The sequence below is a fragment of the Guyanagaster necrorhizus genome (assembly GCF_019112545.1).
Source record: "Guyanagaster necrorhizus MCA 3950 unplaced genomic scaffold BT62scaffold_8, whole genome shotgun sequence".
NCBI lineage: Eukaryota > Fungi > Basidiomycota > Agaricomycetes > Agaricales > Physalacriaceae > Guyanagaster > Guyanagaster necrorhizus.
Genome location: NW_025064887.1, coordinates 353,974 through 368,853, shown reverse-complemented (window position 1 = coordinate 368,853; position 14,880 = coordinate 353,974). Strand labels below are relative to the sequence as shown.

At 48.3% G+C, this 14,880-nt stretch overlaps 5 protein-coding genes across 5 annotated transcripts; 3 read left to right on the top strand and 2 right to left on the bottom strand.

Annotated features, from left to right (window-relative positions):
• Positions 1 to 55: 55 nt before the first annotated feature.
• On the top strand, positions 56 to 2,777 carry BT62DRAFT_979792 (MFS general substrate transporter; the record flags this gene model as incomplete). Its single annotated transcript, XM_043189468.1, has 11 exons — positions 56 to 255; positions 313 to 608; positions 656 to 711; positions 759 to 918; positions 966 to 1,029; positions 1,080 to 1,464; positions 1,514 to 1,573; positions 1,626 to 1,689; positions 1,745 to 2,120; positions 2,171 to 2,364; positions 2,563 to 2,777. 11 exons carry the CDS (start codon positions 56 to 58, stop codon positions 2,775 to 2,777), a joined length of 2,070 nt encoding a protein of 689 aa, XP_043041485.1.
• A 391-nt stretch (positions 2,778 to 3,168) lies between these two features.
• On the top strand, positions 3,169 to 4,433 carry BT62DRAFT_946813 (carbonic anhydrase). The gene is made up of 5 exons (XM_043187994.1): positions 3,169 to 3,321; positions 3,371 to 3,530; positions 3,588 to 3,682; positions 3,731 to 3,804; positions 3,883 to 4,433. The coding sequence occupies exons 2-5, from the start codon at positions 3,414 to 3,416 to the stop codon at positions 4,260 to 4,262; spliced, it is 666 nt and encodes a 221-aa protein (XP_043041484.1). The 5' UTR covers positions 3,169 to 3,321; positions 3,371 to 3,413; the 3' UTR covers positions 4,263 to 4,433.
• Positions 4,434 to 4,445: 12 nt separating this feature from the next.
• Positions 4,446 to 5,920, top strand: BT62DRAFT_1003768 (inositol polyphosphate phosphatase; the record flags this gene model as incomplete). Its single annotated transcript, XM_043176973.1, has 5 exons — positions 4,446 to 4,653; positions 4,705 to 4,987; positions 5,034 to 5,414; positions 5,463 to 5,595; positions 5,642 to 5,920. 5 exons carry the CDS (start codon positions 4,446 to 4,448, stop codon positions 5,918 to 5,920), a joined length of 1,284 nt encoding a protein of 427 aa, XP_043041483.1.
• Positions 5,921 to 10,772: 4,852 nt separating this feature from the next.
• Positions 10,773 to 11,540, bottom strand: BT62DRAFT_930072 (uncharacterized protein). Its single transcript, XM_043185854.1, has one exon. It carries the CDS (start codon positions 11,174 to 11,176, stop codon positions 11,012 to 11,014), a length of 165 nt encoding a protein of 54 aa, XP_043041482.1. The 5' UTR covers positions 11,177 to 11,540; the 3' UTR covers positions 10,773 to 11,011.
• Positions 11,541 to 13,273: 1,733 nt separating this feature from the next.
• BT62DRAFT_746773 (60S ribosomal protein L7) lies at positions 13,274 to 14,700 on the bottom strand. Its single transcript, XM_043182132.1, has 7 exons — positions 14,609 to 14,700; positions 14,531 to 14,546; positions 14,390 to 14,482; positions 14,061 to 14,227; positions 13,870 to 14,007; positions 13,637 to 13,817; positions 13,274 to 13,588 (listed from the first exon to the last, which is right to left on the bottom strand). Exons 1-7 carry the CDS (start codon positions 14,620 to 14,622, stop codon positions 13,448 to 13,450), a joined length of 750 nt encoding a protein of 249 aa, XP_043041481.1. The 5' UTR covers positions 14,623 to 14,700; the 3' UTR covers positions 13,274 to 13,447.
• Between the last annotated feature and the right edge of the window lie 180 nt (positions 14,701 to 14,880).

The window sequence follows — 14,880 nt, the reverse complement described above, 5'->3', positions numbered from 1 at the left end:
CACATCATCCCAGTCCAGGTCGCGTTCTAGGTCTTCGATGACCACCGTCGCCTCAATGCTGGCAGATCCGCAGGGTTTGGCATCCGAGGGGGCCGTCAGCGAGCGGGATGCTGAACTGCTGCACGAATTCGTTCATCCTCATCACCATGAGGTCGAGGAAACGGTTATCGGAGGACTATCCGACAACGCGGACCTCGATGAAGAGCTCAAGGCAAGGGCTCTCTTACCATGGTGGAAAAGACCCTCGCCCGTCTGGTGCGTGCTTCTCTTAGGCCTTTGTCAGTTCATCGGTCTTATTCTTATTTTTCCCAGGCTCTTGGCCTTGATGCCAATCTCCAGTATCGCTTGGTCTAGCACCGTTGCTCCTAGGGTTGAGATCTACACCAAGCTCGCATGCGCCGTACATGTCCCCGATGTATACGACGATCAGTTGGCGGGACTCATCATCACCAACGCCACTCCCTTGGAGGCGCATCTCCATGTCAGGCAACACCGCCCCCTTATTACTGTATTCTTCCGCGATATGCCAGAACTAGCGAAGAATGCTAACAGCGATAGGTGCGCTTCTGACCCCGTCGTCCAGGCGAATGTTGCAAAACTCGCAGCGGGTATGTACAGTCTATCAATGCGCCGACCGTTCCTCAATGCTTTATAGCCATGGCTGTCACTATGGGCGTGCTGGGATGCCTGACCACAGCGGTATGGGGTTCTGTGAGTATCCTCACGAGGTCCATCCGCCTATTCTAATATGTATACAGTACTCAGATCGTCACGGCCGTACAGCTGTCCTCGGAATCTCAGTCATCGGCCTTCTTAGCACAGACTTCAACTTTCTTGTCGTCAATACCTACTATGAAAGGCTTCCCGGAGGGTATTGGTTCCTCCTTCTTGGACCAATAGTCGAAGGGTGTTTAGGAGGTACCGTTGCTCTTATCTTTGTCAACCTTAGCACTGACTATGACCAGGAACATCCACGGCCATCGCGAGCATGCACGCTTATATGGCGGACACCTCCACCTCAGCCACGCGGCTCGTAGCTTTACCTTGATGACCCTTTTTGCCCACTCAACGTCCTATAGATCCCGCGTCTTCTCTTTAAGCCTTGGTCTCTTGTTCTTTGGATTCGGACTTGGTCCCACTCTTGGCAGCCTTTTGATCCGCGTTACGGGGGAGACCATCTCGGTCTTTTACGTTGCTACCTTTGTTCATCTTCTCTATGCCCTCTGGTTGTGGTTCATCGTCCCCGAATCTCTTACCCAGGCGCAGAAACGGACATCGACGATCAAACACCACGAGTCCGATCCGCAGGCGGGTGTACTTAAGCGTCTCTTTGGATTCTTGAGTCCCTTGAGCGTCTTCCTGCCGGAAATGAATGGACCAGAAAGACATCATCTGAAGCGTCGAAAACGCGACTGGAATCTAACAATCATTGCTGTCGCGTATGGACTCACGCTCTCGTTGATAGTAAGCCTTCTGGTTATCAATGATAATTGCTGGTGCTGATTCGCGTCAGGGATCCTACACGTATAAGTTCCAATACGCTGCTGCCGTATTTGGTTGGACATCAGAAAATGTGAGTAAATTCCTTGTAATTCGCTTTACGTCCTAACATGGCAATTAATCAGATCGGATATTGGCTCAGTTTAGTCGGTGCTGCGCGCGCTTTCTTCTTGACTTTGATACTTCCTTGTAAGCTGATTGGAGTTGTATGTTTTGTGCCGAAATGCCCAGCTCATTATAACAGTTGCGATCAAATTGTGCAAACCGAAACCTAAAGATATGTCTATGGGGGAGAGAGAGCCGTTCATACCCTCCGATAGCAATGATTCAGAGTCTTCTCACACTGATTCGGACCGTTCATCGAGCTTCCATCTTGAACGCCACTCATCTCGCTTTGACTTGGGACTTGCTCGCGTATCGTTGTTCATCGACATCCTATCTTACGCATTGCTTGGATTTACCACGAGTCCTTTCGTTTTCACACTCTCAAGCATACTCGGGTCAATGGCTACTGGATTTTCGCCCGCTGTCCAAAGTGTTGCATTGGAACTCTATACGCAACGAGGAGGCACTGAATCGGGGAGATTGTTCGGCGCTTTGAGTGTCATACAGGCCCTTAGGTTTCGTTGCTTCCCAATCATGAGATGGTAGTTCTGACTGGTTATGACAGTTCCCAGATATTAGGTCCTTCACTATATGCATTTGTGTACATCAAAACTGTCGCGACGTTTCCGAGGACAATGTTCTTTGTTGGTGTCGGGTCGGTGTGTATCTCCTTGGCCTGCTTGGCGCTCGTTCGTCTGCCTGATCCAGAAAAACATCCCCATATGTTGGATGCGGAAGAAGAAGTTGCCGTGGATGGGGGTGTCTGGCGGGACGACACTCTTGTTGACATCAATGAAGCGGTCGATGACCTGCATGGAAGGACAGGGTCCTCCTCATCTGGGCGGTGAGCGGGGGAGGGTATAATAATAAAGAAGCCCAGGCCGAGTGTATTCCTGATTACTCTAGTGTTACGCTTATGTTCATACCATACCATTCTCTCTTATTTTCTCTCACCAGGGTTCTTCTCGCTTATAGGAATTGTTTATGGTCTGTTGGGTGACACACAGTCCGCGTATGACCGGACGGAATATCTCGCGGCCAAACGCTATCCGTACCGGACTCGTGGCCAGGGCAGGACACGTTCATATGCCTCATGGATAGCCTGTGTGCCACCTGCAGTCGAGCACGTTATCGCGTGGTCCAAGGCCGTCTGCGCTTTGCACTGGCCTTAGCTCGAGCCTTGGCGCATATGGTATGTTGACGATATGTTGGTAACCGGAGTCATTGCTGCTATTTTTACCTAAGGGCCGTTATTCTTAGTACTTATTACTATTCAGCTTCGCTGCCGTCGCGCGGGTCAATATTGTGCACGACCCACAGGGAGATACGAGCGACCAAATGAAGGCAAATGGAACAGCGACTATCTCAGGGGAAAGAGCACGAGTTTCATCAATACAGGTCCGGAAGCGAATGAATAAAGGCAAACGAAGCTCCAGAACGAACGAGATTACGCAAGTTGCAAAATGAGGTTGGGGGGGTATCTCACGTGATTACATAACACCGGAGGATCGACCCCTTTTTGACAGTGACGTTCAACGCTGAAGCGCTGGACTTTTTTTTTTCTTCATTTCCTTGTCGGCGGTACCCTTCCCAGGCTTCCTATCCCTTCCCTTCCCTATCAGCGGACCTAACTGTACCCGGTCGGTCGTGCATTCTCCCTTTGTTGTCACCGTGATACCGTCACTGTGTTCTTCCATTCAATCGGAATACTCAATAGTCAGTTTGATACACATGTTTGCCTGTTCCTGAGCTCACCGATATAAAGACCGTTGCCGCAGCGTCTTTTTCACATCTCATTCTTCCCCACCATGTCTGAACATTCTATTATTGCAAGATTATTCGCTTCCAATGCTCAATGGGCTGCTGACGTCGACCAAGCTGAGCCAGAGTTCTTTACAGAGCTAGCTCAGGGCCAAAGCCCCCTAGTATGTTTCGACCGTCCGCCACAGGATATGTTGCTCACAGCTTTGTCTTTCTCGTAGGTTCTGTGGATAGGCTGCGCGGATTCCCGCGTTCCCGAGTCTGTGATCACTGGCTCACGTCCCGGCACGATTTTCGTCCTTAGAAACATTGCCAAGTGCGTGTCATCCGTCATAAACAATTTCCGTACTCATTTGTCGTTTAGCCAATTCCATCTCGACGATGACAGCGCTCTGTCGGCTTTGACCTATGCCGTTGATCATCTCGGCGTCGAACACGGTGCTTCTTCTCTTTCTCTGTCGTGATAGCATTATCCCAACCGATGCGTTTGCTCCTCCCACTCATCTGGGAACACAGTTGTCATTGTCGGCCATTCGGAATGTGGAGGAGCAACAGCCTGTTTCAATGCGGCGCCATCGTACACCCCAGGAGAACCATGTGCTACGGTCGCAGGGCTGTCGCCAGAGGAAGCCATCAACAAGTGGTTATGTCCGCTCACGGCCTTGGCTGAGTCGCTCCACCTGTCTTCTGCGCCAAAGGAAGAGGCGCTTCCGATACTCATCGAAGAAAACGTCAAGATGCAGGTAGACAACCTGTCGCGGGCGCCGACTATCGTAAATGCGTGGAAGAACAAGAGCGAGAAAGGCAAAGATGTGTACATTCATGGTTGGGTGTTTGATCTTGCCAGTGGACGGCTGAAGGATCTGAGGGTTACGCGGGGGCCGTCGTCCAAGTAGACCATAGAAAAGTGCTGACCGATTACATATTTGTTTCGTATACCAACGTACCTTCTTCATTCATACTGATTACGCTAAGAGAAGATAATTTGTAGTAGATACTCTTGGTGATCGAGTAGTCGATCCGATCATGATGTTCTCCGGAGTCGCTGTTCGGAAGCTTTGTCAGCCTTTGTCACTGTCATGCACCCAACTGGCCTGCCTCACGACGGCGTCCTGGTTCAAATCGCGACCTACAATACCAACCTCCAAGGAAGTCTAGGCCTTCCTCAGGACCTCGTCGACTGGCTCTCCCCTACCCTGCAAGTCTCTACTTTTCTCTCTCGCTCGCTCCGTGCACCGGACATCATCGCAGTTGGTTTCCAGGAACTTCTGCCGCTGCATCTTGGGCGTATGTTTGAACCCCAAGTTGCGACCGTGCGCAGCTGACCTCATTCAATAGTCTCCGGCTTCTCCAAGTCCGTTATCGACCACCGCAATGCCCACATTCTCGCCCAGCTCGAAGCACACGCACCCAATAAGGAACGATATGCGCTCATCGCAAAGGTCGTCAACGTCGGCGTAGCCTTGCTCGTCTACGGCAAGGACGAAGGTATCGCAAAGACGGTGTGCGACGTGCAGACCAGCTGGACGGGTTGCGGTCCACTGTACATGGGCAACAAGGGTGCAGTCGGCGTCCGTTTCCGCGCCCCAGGAGAAAATGGAAGCGTTGGCGAGGTGTACACGTGAGTTGCCTACATGTTGCGGCATTTATCCACTTCATGTTACTAGGTTCGTATGTGCCCATCTCACGGCACATACAGAAAGGCTGGCGCAGCGCGTCGACGACTACAACCATATCGTCAGCACCCTTCTCTTTCCCTCGCCGTCGTCGCCTTCAACGACCATCTACTCCACCTCTCACTTGTTCATTTTCGGGGACCTCAACTTTCGTCTTTCAATACCACCTTGTCATCCCCTGCACGCATTTCATACAGAACCAGATGTCGCAGCCGTCTTGGCCGCGCCGGAAACGCGAGAAACCCTGAAAGAATTCGACCAGCTTTTGACCGAGCGACGGAAAGGAACGACCCTTGTTGGTCTTCGAGAGGGGGAGTTTTGGAAGTTCAAGTGCAGCTACAAGTATGACCTCGGCGAGGTAGACAAGTACAGGTGGGTTCCGTCCATCCTTCGAAAGCAGCGCTGATTTCATCATTGCAGTGAGAAACGGGTACCTTCATGGACAGATAGAATTCTATATACCACGTATACGGATTCGCCAGAAACCCCCAATAATTCCTACATTACAAACTTACTGTACACTTCTGTCCCTGGATACACAACCTCTGATCATGTAGGTTTTATCTTGATTACTCTTTCTATCTCTGACTCTGCCCCAGAAACCCGTCGTATCGCTGCTGTTCATCCCTCCCCGTGCACCAGTGACGTCGCCTACGCCACCCACTCTTCGTCTCCGAAGCTACTACTCCCCGACCCCAGACCCTTTGGCGACATACAAACGCTATACAGGCCGTGTTTTCGACAGGGTTATCGGCATCATCTGGTGGATCTTCACTCTATTCGGTGCTGGCTCCGCGATTGTGGGCATTTTCAACTTTTTCTTTGGTATCGGGGCGTGGAGTTGGTGGCGGTCGACGCCTTCGAATTCTTCTGTGTGATCTTGGACTATATATGTATCGGTTAATTTATTTTGGGTCAACATGAGGTAATATTTGTTCCTTTCAGACCCTTTCGTCCAAAGTGACTATGTTGCGTGCCATAGCCATAGAATTTTGTTGGGCCACGCAGGATGAGTCACTGACATGCATAAGTATTTGTGACTTGAAGCGATACTTTGCTTGTCGATGAATGTCAGTTATGTTCAGCACGATACAAAACATGAAAGTAATGCACCGTCAACCTCTCTGTTCTTTGATGTCGACGCAAAGTGCCCGTACCTCCCGATGCCAGGTCTCGTAGAAGCAACGGAATATGGCCACCAACAAGGTATTGAGGCACGCCGTATTATGAATATACTGTGTATCCTGCCAAGTCGAAGAGGATTCGTATGACTTTGCTCATTAACGATCCCCCAATGTAATTGACATCTATGGACCGATGATATCCTTCTCATCTACCCATGCCAGACAACGATCCTTTCAACTACGACGAGCTGAGTCCCGACATTACTATTTTTCTGATCGTCTCTTGTATGTTGCGCATTTTGGACTCCTTCTATTCCTACGCCTTTGTCTTCAGATGTCAGAGTCTCCAGGCAGAAAATATCTGCTAACTTGCTCTTCGAAATGAATTTGCAAACACATCGCTTCAACCCTCAGCGTCTAGATTAACGGACCTTCTCTAAGTGTTTACCAGACTAGCGCTCGAAGTCCCTACAATGTGATCTCGTCTATATATTTTTCAGTTATGCAATGTCATATTTTGTTTGGAGCCGTTAACTTGGCATATGCTTCGCCAATTCGCAGAGAAGAAGCTTGGGCTTCGTTTCCCACTGAGTCAGTAAAGGATTTTTATAAATTTTTAACTGCACATAATCTGAGAACGCAAGGCTTTTCTTTGGGTCATCAATTCCACGGTCCAAAGTATCACAGGAGAAGCATGACCTGCGCTGATATTTTCTGTTCATTCAAAATTGCTCTAGTTCATGTAGATCAAATTATGGTGTTTTGAACAAGAGGGACAGTACAGCTGCCAGTTACGGCGTAATTATCAAGAAACGAGTAATGCAAGGTCTACGTTAACTTGAATGGTCACTATGCTCCGATTTTGTTGTTCCCGTAACTCGTTGCAAGCAACAGGCCTCGCGGAACTCTCCAGAATGATACAGAAAACTGTTCGATACCACCATTATCCGGCAGCTGTGCACAAGGATGCTGCAAATATTTGTGGAGATATTTTCAAACAAAGGAAGAATTTCTCTCGGGGGACCTGGATAGAGAGTCAGTGAGTATTTACTGCAATGCGTCTTTCCTGGAAGTGGGAGGCTGACCATGACAATCATCTGCTGCATCCTCACTTCTTGGGTTCCTCGGTCAAGCCGCCAGCATTGACTGTTAACCTGGAGTAGTTATTAGAAAAGAGAATGGCCACTCCGACGCAGAAATCGTTTGCTGAGAATCTTGGTAACACATTGTTACTTTCTGGATTCGCAAGCCTCCGTCAAGAACCTTTGGCCGATATGTCGCTCTGTCGATGAAGGAAGGCGGCACTCCAGGGTGACATACTGTTGAGGACGCAGCAGTATCCAACAGAGCGTAGGCTTCGTACCGTAGTAGACCATTCACCTCCGCATGTATCTAGAGCATAGATAATATACAAGCTTTCTTCTGTCTTACTGCCATCTATATGTTCCTGTTAAAGAGAAACTTGAAGATCGACCAATAAACCGCCTTCCTTCCTCAGAGGAAGTGATACATCCTAGACCATCTCGCGACGTTGACCGAGGAACTAAGACATAAAGAAACCGGCCGGGGAGATGACTGTATGCATTATGAAGTGAAGAACGGACCGTAGCCCGAAGCAACTCGCAGCCAAACCCAGGCAGCCGGTCTAGTATTCCCACAGTGACTTGGCGCATCATTTTGATCATTTGCCGCTGAGGAAGGGTTGGGTGCAACGCCGATTGTCTGATTTTCATTCGCTCAAGTATCAGTGGTCAGCTGTGGTCAAGCCTTGAGGTTCAGGAGTTTCCGCAAAATTGAGGGTTCGGTGTAACCCATGCTTGATGCTTCTAGCATCGACGGCAGCGTCATAGGTTTAAGAAGTTCAGAGTCGTTTCTGCGAGACTATAAGAGCTGCTTCATAGTGCGATTTGAAGGTATGGTATGTCCACATGATTACCAGAAGCAACTACAGTATTCGTAATCTTCAGGACGATTAGAGAATGGGAAAGCATACTACAAAGGCAGGCCATCATCATAATCGAAGAGGAATTAAGTAGTAGACTCAAACCATCCTCACCATCAGTTGCTGATGTCAATCAATCAGCCCGAGCAAGCAGATGCTCTTGGTTGATCGACTGTCATCAACCGAAGTGGGGACAGGCTCAAGTCTGAATTAATAGGGGGAAGGAGATTGAAAATGCGGCAAAAATTCTTTCCAAAAAGTGGGCTATTCAGGTAGCAAGTGGAGCGTTGGGGCAGTATCGATTATGCGACATAAACTCCTATAAATGACGAATATCGATAGAAGCTAGGAAGCTACCAAGGCAGAATCACCAGTTGGAGCTCTTTTGAAGGACTAGCACGCTTCCCCGGAAACTTCCTGTACTCATTGCTGAACGTTATGGGAGCCAGTTACAGAGGAAGAGTTTTCAATTGTGAACGTGTCGTTGAACTAGAGCAGTGCGGGGCCAAGAACAAGGAAAGGTAGCACACATTTTGCTTGAGTAGCACCAAGATTCAATTTTACACTTTCGTAGCGGCAGATGTGTGTTTGGAGATACCGAGGAAGACTTTTGAACCTTGTTCGAACCCCCGTTTCGTACCAGAAAGAATATTAAAGTCTTCGACTGAAAAATGGGGACTAAGATTCTGAAATGGAAGTAAAAGACAGAACGTACTGAATTTAAACATGGTAAAGGAAGGAACGATTCATAGTACGGTGGTAAACTGAAAACCAAGTCCTCGTGGAATACAGACCGGGTTTTACAAGAAATTTCTTGCTCCGCTCGGCAGAAAATTCGACGTCAGTACCGCAAGGACTCCGCTAGGCCTGCCATCGTCGGAAAAACAAGAAGGCAATCCGGGTGGCTCAGAAGAGCCGAAATTTCAAACCGCGACGAACCGAAAACAAGCATTTTGCACGGTGGCAGTTCAAAAATCGATATAGGTGATTTCTGCAAAATAAACTGCACTGGCGGACTGAACAATATGGCGGTTAGCAAGGTGATATTTATTAGAAAGAATAGACAAACGGTGAGGCATTGCGGCAATAAATTGCGATCGATAGTTCCGATAGTTTGATTTGTAAACCCTATTTCTCCAAACGCAACCAACACCAACACACACCATCCCTCCTACCACCATCGCCGACACTGTCTATACACCGCCAGCATCGTCGCTCACGGTGGAGGCATCTGGTTCTGTTTACAGCCACAGAGATGACATTTTCTCGCGTACATGGTTCACTTCGTCGATTTTGACCGTTGATTGGTCCTGCACATCGCGCCTTTTGAGGGTTCTTGATGCGATAGGTATATACAAGCCTTCGACGTTGCTCTTGAGTCATACTGGCGATGGACAAGACCTTGAGAGGCAGAAATGGCGGGGCCAATCGATGGCGAGAGCACTCAGACGCAACCTTACGGTTCAACAATCGAGATACTGGGACAGTAGATCCTTGGAACGAAGGGGGCACTCTTCTTGGTGTTTTTAGCGAGCAATGGAGATGGCCAGCAAGATAATCAATCCCAGGAGCACGTAGGTGACGTCGCGATGCCCTCAAAGCTGGTTTCTCAGAGAAAAATAGTACGGTCAGAGGGTGCGTTGCTGTATTCTTGTCTTGCTCCTTGGAGAGTAAACTTGTATCTTGCAGTCCAGGCGACTAACGCTGCGTCAAGCGGCTGATTTCCTTGAGGTCCGTGCGCATTGATGATGAGCCAAGAATGGTCTCACTGAATCTTGCAGAAGGCGAGTCTTGTCCTGAGAAATCACTCCAGTTGTGCGGCATCTGAACGACGCTGTTCATTTCAGAGGTGGTAGTACATCACTGATACAGGATAACACGACATACACACGGTTCCGAGCCTTTTATTGGTGTGACACGTAAATGACTCATTCCGTCACGTCACAATCGTGACACGCGCATTAATACCCCCCCCGACGGCAGACGCTGCAGGGTTCTGGATACAAAAGACGAGGGATTTCACAATATCAGAAGTTCGCGGAATTTTTGACAGGGTGTCTTACCTACCCGCATACCCTACCCGAAGATACCACTCTAGATTTAAAGCAAGAGCAAGGAGCATATCGGCGACAGCGTGCTTTGGATCATTGACAACGGTGTATGTTTCAAGATACGGCAGGATAAACCAAAAATCATCTGGGCATCGTATCCCCGACGTCTTCAACTGTGAGCCTGTCTTCACTGTTCGGCCTCGAGGCTGTCAGGGTGTTCTGCGACGCGCTCACTACAAATTGGATCCAATCTTCTGGACCCAATCGTATTCATCGGTGGGAACGTTCCGGACGGCATCTGCTGCTTTTATGGATACCTCCGCGTTGTGTCGATCAGTGTTCAAAAGAACATTCTTCAACGACGGCCCTCGCGACTGTGCACCGGTCTCACACATATTCAAAAGGGATAATTGAAGAATAATTTTCGGCTGTTTTACATTATCTTTTACGAAGCTAGAAAGCTAAAATTTTCCCCTATATAAACTCACTTTTCTGCAGCATTCTTTCATCTTCAAATGCCTTGCCACCGCTCCTGCAAGAAATTTGTCCCTCGTTATATGCCTGCTTACGATGGAAATGATCAAAATTCTTCGCCCTCTCTTCACTTACCGATCTGCGATTTTTCGTATGCTGCACGCTACCAGCCATACCTCCCTTCCCGTAGGTTCATGGTACAGTAGCCTTCCGCTTCTTCTAGCTTGCAGTATACTAATTCGTCTCAGTTTGAACCAGGGACTACAGACCTGCCAGTCCCGCAGACACCTGTGATTATCCCACAGGACACCCCAGTAAGTCGGTTTCAACCTCTGTTTGACGTTTACCCTCATCGTCTTAGACCACAACTTCTTTTCGTTATGATCTTGACGATGAATTTGGGCTCGATGATGGAGAAATAGAGGTCTTCGAGGGAGAGAACGACTCGGATGGCAGTGAGGACGGGGATGGGGATGAGGACGAGGAGAGGGACGAGGATGAAGAAGCGGTAGAAGCAAACCCTGCTGCTCCACCGGTGAGCATGGTAGCTTCTTCTTTGTCTCCAATCCTTACCACTATGTCCTAGGTATATGCCATTCCCATGTTCTTGGCTTTTCTTGTGTGTGTTTTCTATTTCGCTTGAATGACTTTCCTTCTGTCCTCTTCTTGCATGTACTCCCTAGTTCATTGATAATCTATTTTTTTTCTTGGGCAACAGAGCTTCGCCTAACCCAGTTACAAGTGGAGCAGATTCGGACAGACAACTACACGCAAGCTCTGCTACACAAAGACGCATCACCCGAATCACCTGGTGGAAGTAACGCGCATAGCTGGCACAGCTTTTGGAGGGGCATGATAGCAGTAGTTCTAAACTTCTAACAGCGCGAGAACACAACCTCAGCAGATTTATGGTACCAATAACGACTTAAGATCATCAGCCCTAAAAAAGGATCGACATCCTTTTGATTCCACACCGCTGTATGCATCTCACTTTCTGTCCTTTGCCATATGTTGCTTCAATGTCTTCGTCAACCAGGTTAGCGAGTTGCGTCCCCAATAATGCCACGTTGGCAACTCGACTTAGCAAATGCCCAGTGTGCCAGGCCCGTCTTCATCTTCCTCACACCTTGAAACTATGCAATGTACGCATGTACCAGGGATACCGACATCGCCAGGAAGGAGTTAATGCAGGCTACTAATACAGTGCCTATTGATAGAAATTGTCTTTTTTCGACTTGTCAATCTTTGACGTTCATGCACAATGTCCTCTTCGACTGACCGTGTGGTCAATACCGAGAATTCTCGAAGAGACACGAGTAATATGGCTATCGAAGAGAGGGACTCTAAATCAAACTTCCTGACCTAAGGAGCCACTGTCGAGGCAGAAGACGCATCGTCGCAACTGCTTTATAGATTCATACACCCTGCCAAACCGAAGAGGAGGATACATTCAGACCTGCCGCATGATCATTTTGTTCTTATTAATTATTACAGGAAACGATGCGTCCAACTATGCAGACAAGTATCACGAGGATGTGGCATACAAAGAAATGGGACCTAATGCTAGAGTGTTTCGTACTTATCTTGATGAGCGTGCATTTTCGACGCGAACGTGAAGAATAGAAGGATGTTCAATTTTCGTGCGCCGTTCGGCTTGTAGTTAGCTTATTGCATGCTGATGGCTCTTAATTATAGACGTTTTTCCTCAAACGTCGCAGTGTTCGCAGGCAGATTATGCAGAAATCTCTGCGAATCTGCTGTTCGAGAGCTCACGCTTGCAAGTAGTGCTTCTTTGAACATTAATCCTAACATTGTCTTTGAATTCCGACATGGTTGGAAGTAGAACGGCAAAAAATGCCGTTTGTTCGGATTTGGCTGTTCATCGCATGACCGTCCTTGCAGCCTTGAATGTATTGACGGAGGAAGGTGATTTTTCCCTCCACAAGCATGTGCTTCTAGAATGGACTAGGGACGCCTTTATCGACGGAAACATTGAATATCAGAAGCGATATATTCGCTTCGCAATTCAGACCTTGGATGTATTTCTCTCTGGTGATTGTGGCGGTAAGGTTTTTCTCATAATATCAGAAGGTGGGTCCCTTATTGCAATCGGCTTCCCTCCCGACTACAACATTCCGCTCTCCCGACTGCAACATCCCGCAGGCATGAACTAGTGAAATAGTTGCAGTTTCGCACGAACTTGAATGAAGCGACAACTGTACCATGTCGTCCCCTCGTTTGATATTTAACCAGGACTTGCCCTCTTCATCGTCGCATGCGTGGGAGGGATGACAAAGGGAGAGAAGGCGCTGTGAACAGCAAATGAACACACCCCAGTCACAGTTTGAGGAACGCTCCCGTGCAACAACACAACAAGAAAAAGCGTATGTACAGAATCTTGTAATTTAGCTAGTACTTGTAAATATACATTATATATAAAAGCCCATGTGCAGCATTTTACCGGCATACGGAATTGGCTACTTGCGCTCGGGTAGACTGACCGTAAAAATGTCCCGCAGACTAGAGCTTGACGCCGCCGATTCTACGATGAACAATTTTCCGCCTGCACTTCCAGCCTAGATTCAGATGAAAGCACAAGGTTTAGCCGAGAACGCTGCGATATCAACAGTCACTATAAAGAACAACTATCGTACGAAGCCATTTCAAGCCGCCTCGTCTCATGACGACAATGGTTCAAAAAGAACGAGGTAACAAAATTGGCCCTTGAGATGACTGTATGCATTGTTAACATGGCATGGGACATACAAGCATATAGTAAAAATACGACGCCGAACCGCACTCCATGAAGGACCCTTAGTTCATTTGCCGGATGAGGGAGTTGATGTTGCTCTCACGATCACCAAAGTCACCACCCTGGACGAAATGTTTGAACTTCCGTGTCCTCCAACCACCGTTGGGGTTGGAGAGCTTGAAAGGCCACAGGAAATTGGAGGCCTATATCAAGATGTCAGGCGATGAAAATGTCATTAAGGTAGTACAGACCTGCTTGAAGTTGGGGCCAGCAGTGAAGATTTCATGGACAAGGTCTTCGATGGAGAGGATGTTGTATTTGCCAAGAGCCTCCTCGATAACGGCATTGTTGGCAAGAGGGATACGTTGCTTGTCAACCTTGCCGTAGCCGCGCTTGTAGATCAGTTCACGCACGGACTTGAGGTTGGGCTCGCTGGATTGGTAGTTCAGAAACACTAACAACTTGTAGTGATATTCACACGTACCCATAGGTGATATAAGGCTCAACGAGACGGAGCATTTGCTGGGTAGCCTTCGTGACCTTGACAAAGATACCATTGTTAATCTGTAGGAGTCGGAGAAGCTGGAGAATTTTTCGGGGCTTGGGAGCAATTTCGTTGATACTGGAATAGCAATGTCAGTAGCAACCGTGTACGACCAAATTAGGGAGACGCACCCCCGAATCCTAACCACGAAGTATACTTTGGGCTGAGCAGGGACGTAAAAGTCGCCAGCCGTCCGTGCTGCCCTCTTCAGTCTGATCTCTTCCCTTTCCTTCGCTTGATACTCCTTCACATAGGTCTCAGCACGCTTGAAGATGACTGTTCGTTTGGCCTTCGATGCCTATTGACATAAGCAGTCAGCAAACCAAATCACAGCAACAGCTAGACGTTCAGTCCCGAAAGATGGTTAATTAAGGCAGCATCGCGCGATAACGCTAGCCTTATGTCGAATGGTATCGTATGCATCATAAAGCAAAGCGAAGCACAGGAGTGTCGAACCTACCTTGCGGGCAGCAACAGCGGCAGCTAGACGCTCTTCACGAGCCTTTTCATTTTGTTTCCTCTTCTTCAAGAGGGTTTCAGGTACTTCGATTGCCTAGGATAAGTTGAGTGAAAATTTTCATATATCGCGACAATGTCATACCGAAGCAGTGGGGACGCTACAATATACGGGGAAGGTCCGTAAGCAAGGCATACAGCAGCAGGGAGACAGGATACTCACGTCGTCGGGGCCATGGAAATCTTGAGGAATGTCGACGCTTTTGGACCTTGGTCGTGGTTGGGTGCAGTTCGGTGGCTACTGTACAGTCTGACCAATACTTTCCCACAGTCTGAGCCGACGGCACACCGCGTGATTTGCCCAAAAATACACTGAAATATGTAATTAAATATTTATTCAACATGGCTCTGAAATTCATTTCAACCGTACTACGAAGGTGCTGCTGCACCAATGGTCGTCTCTCACCATACATTGTTTATTGGCACACTGTATCC

Bases quoted from the DNA above. Each gene is read 5' to 3' on its own strand.
- BT62DRAFT_746773 (XM_043182132.1), bottom strand. The intron at 14,008-14,060 runs GTGCGTCTCCCT...TTGCTATTCCAG, and splicing joins TTCGTGGTTAGGATTCGGGG to TATCAACGAAATTGCTCCCA. The intron at 13,589-13,636 runs GTCTGTACTACC...ATCTTGATATAG, and splicing joins CTGGCCCCAACTTCAAGCAG to GCCTCCAATTTCCTGTGGCC.
- BT62DRAFT_930072 (XM_043185854.1), bottom strand. From the start codon at position 11,176: ATGCTCACCGGTGGAGCAGCAGGGTTTGCTTCTACCGCTTCTTCATCC.
- BT62DRAFT_946813 (XM_043187994.1), top strand. From the start codon at position 3,414: ATGTCTGAACATTCTATTATTGCAAGATTATTCGCTTCCAATGCTCAA. The intron at 3,531-3,587 runs GTATGTTTCGAC...TCTTTCTCGTAG, and splicing joins CTCAGGGCCAAAGCCCCCTA to GTTCTGTGGATAGGCTGCGC. The intron at 3,683-3,730 runs GTGCGTGTCATC...TTTGTCGTTTAG, and splicing joins GTCCTTAGAAACATTGCCAA to CCAATTCCATCTCGACGATG.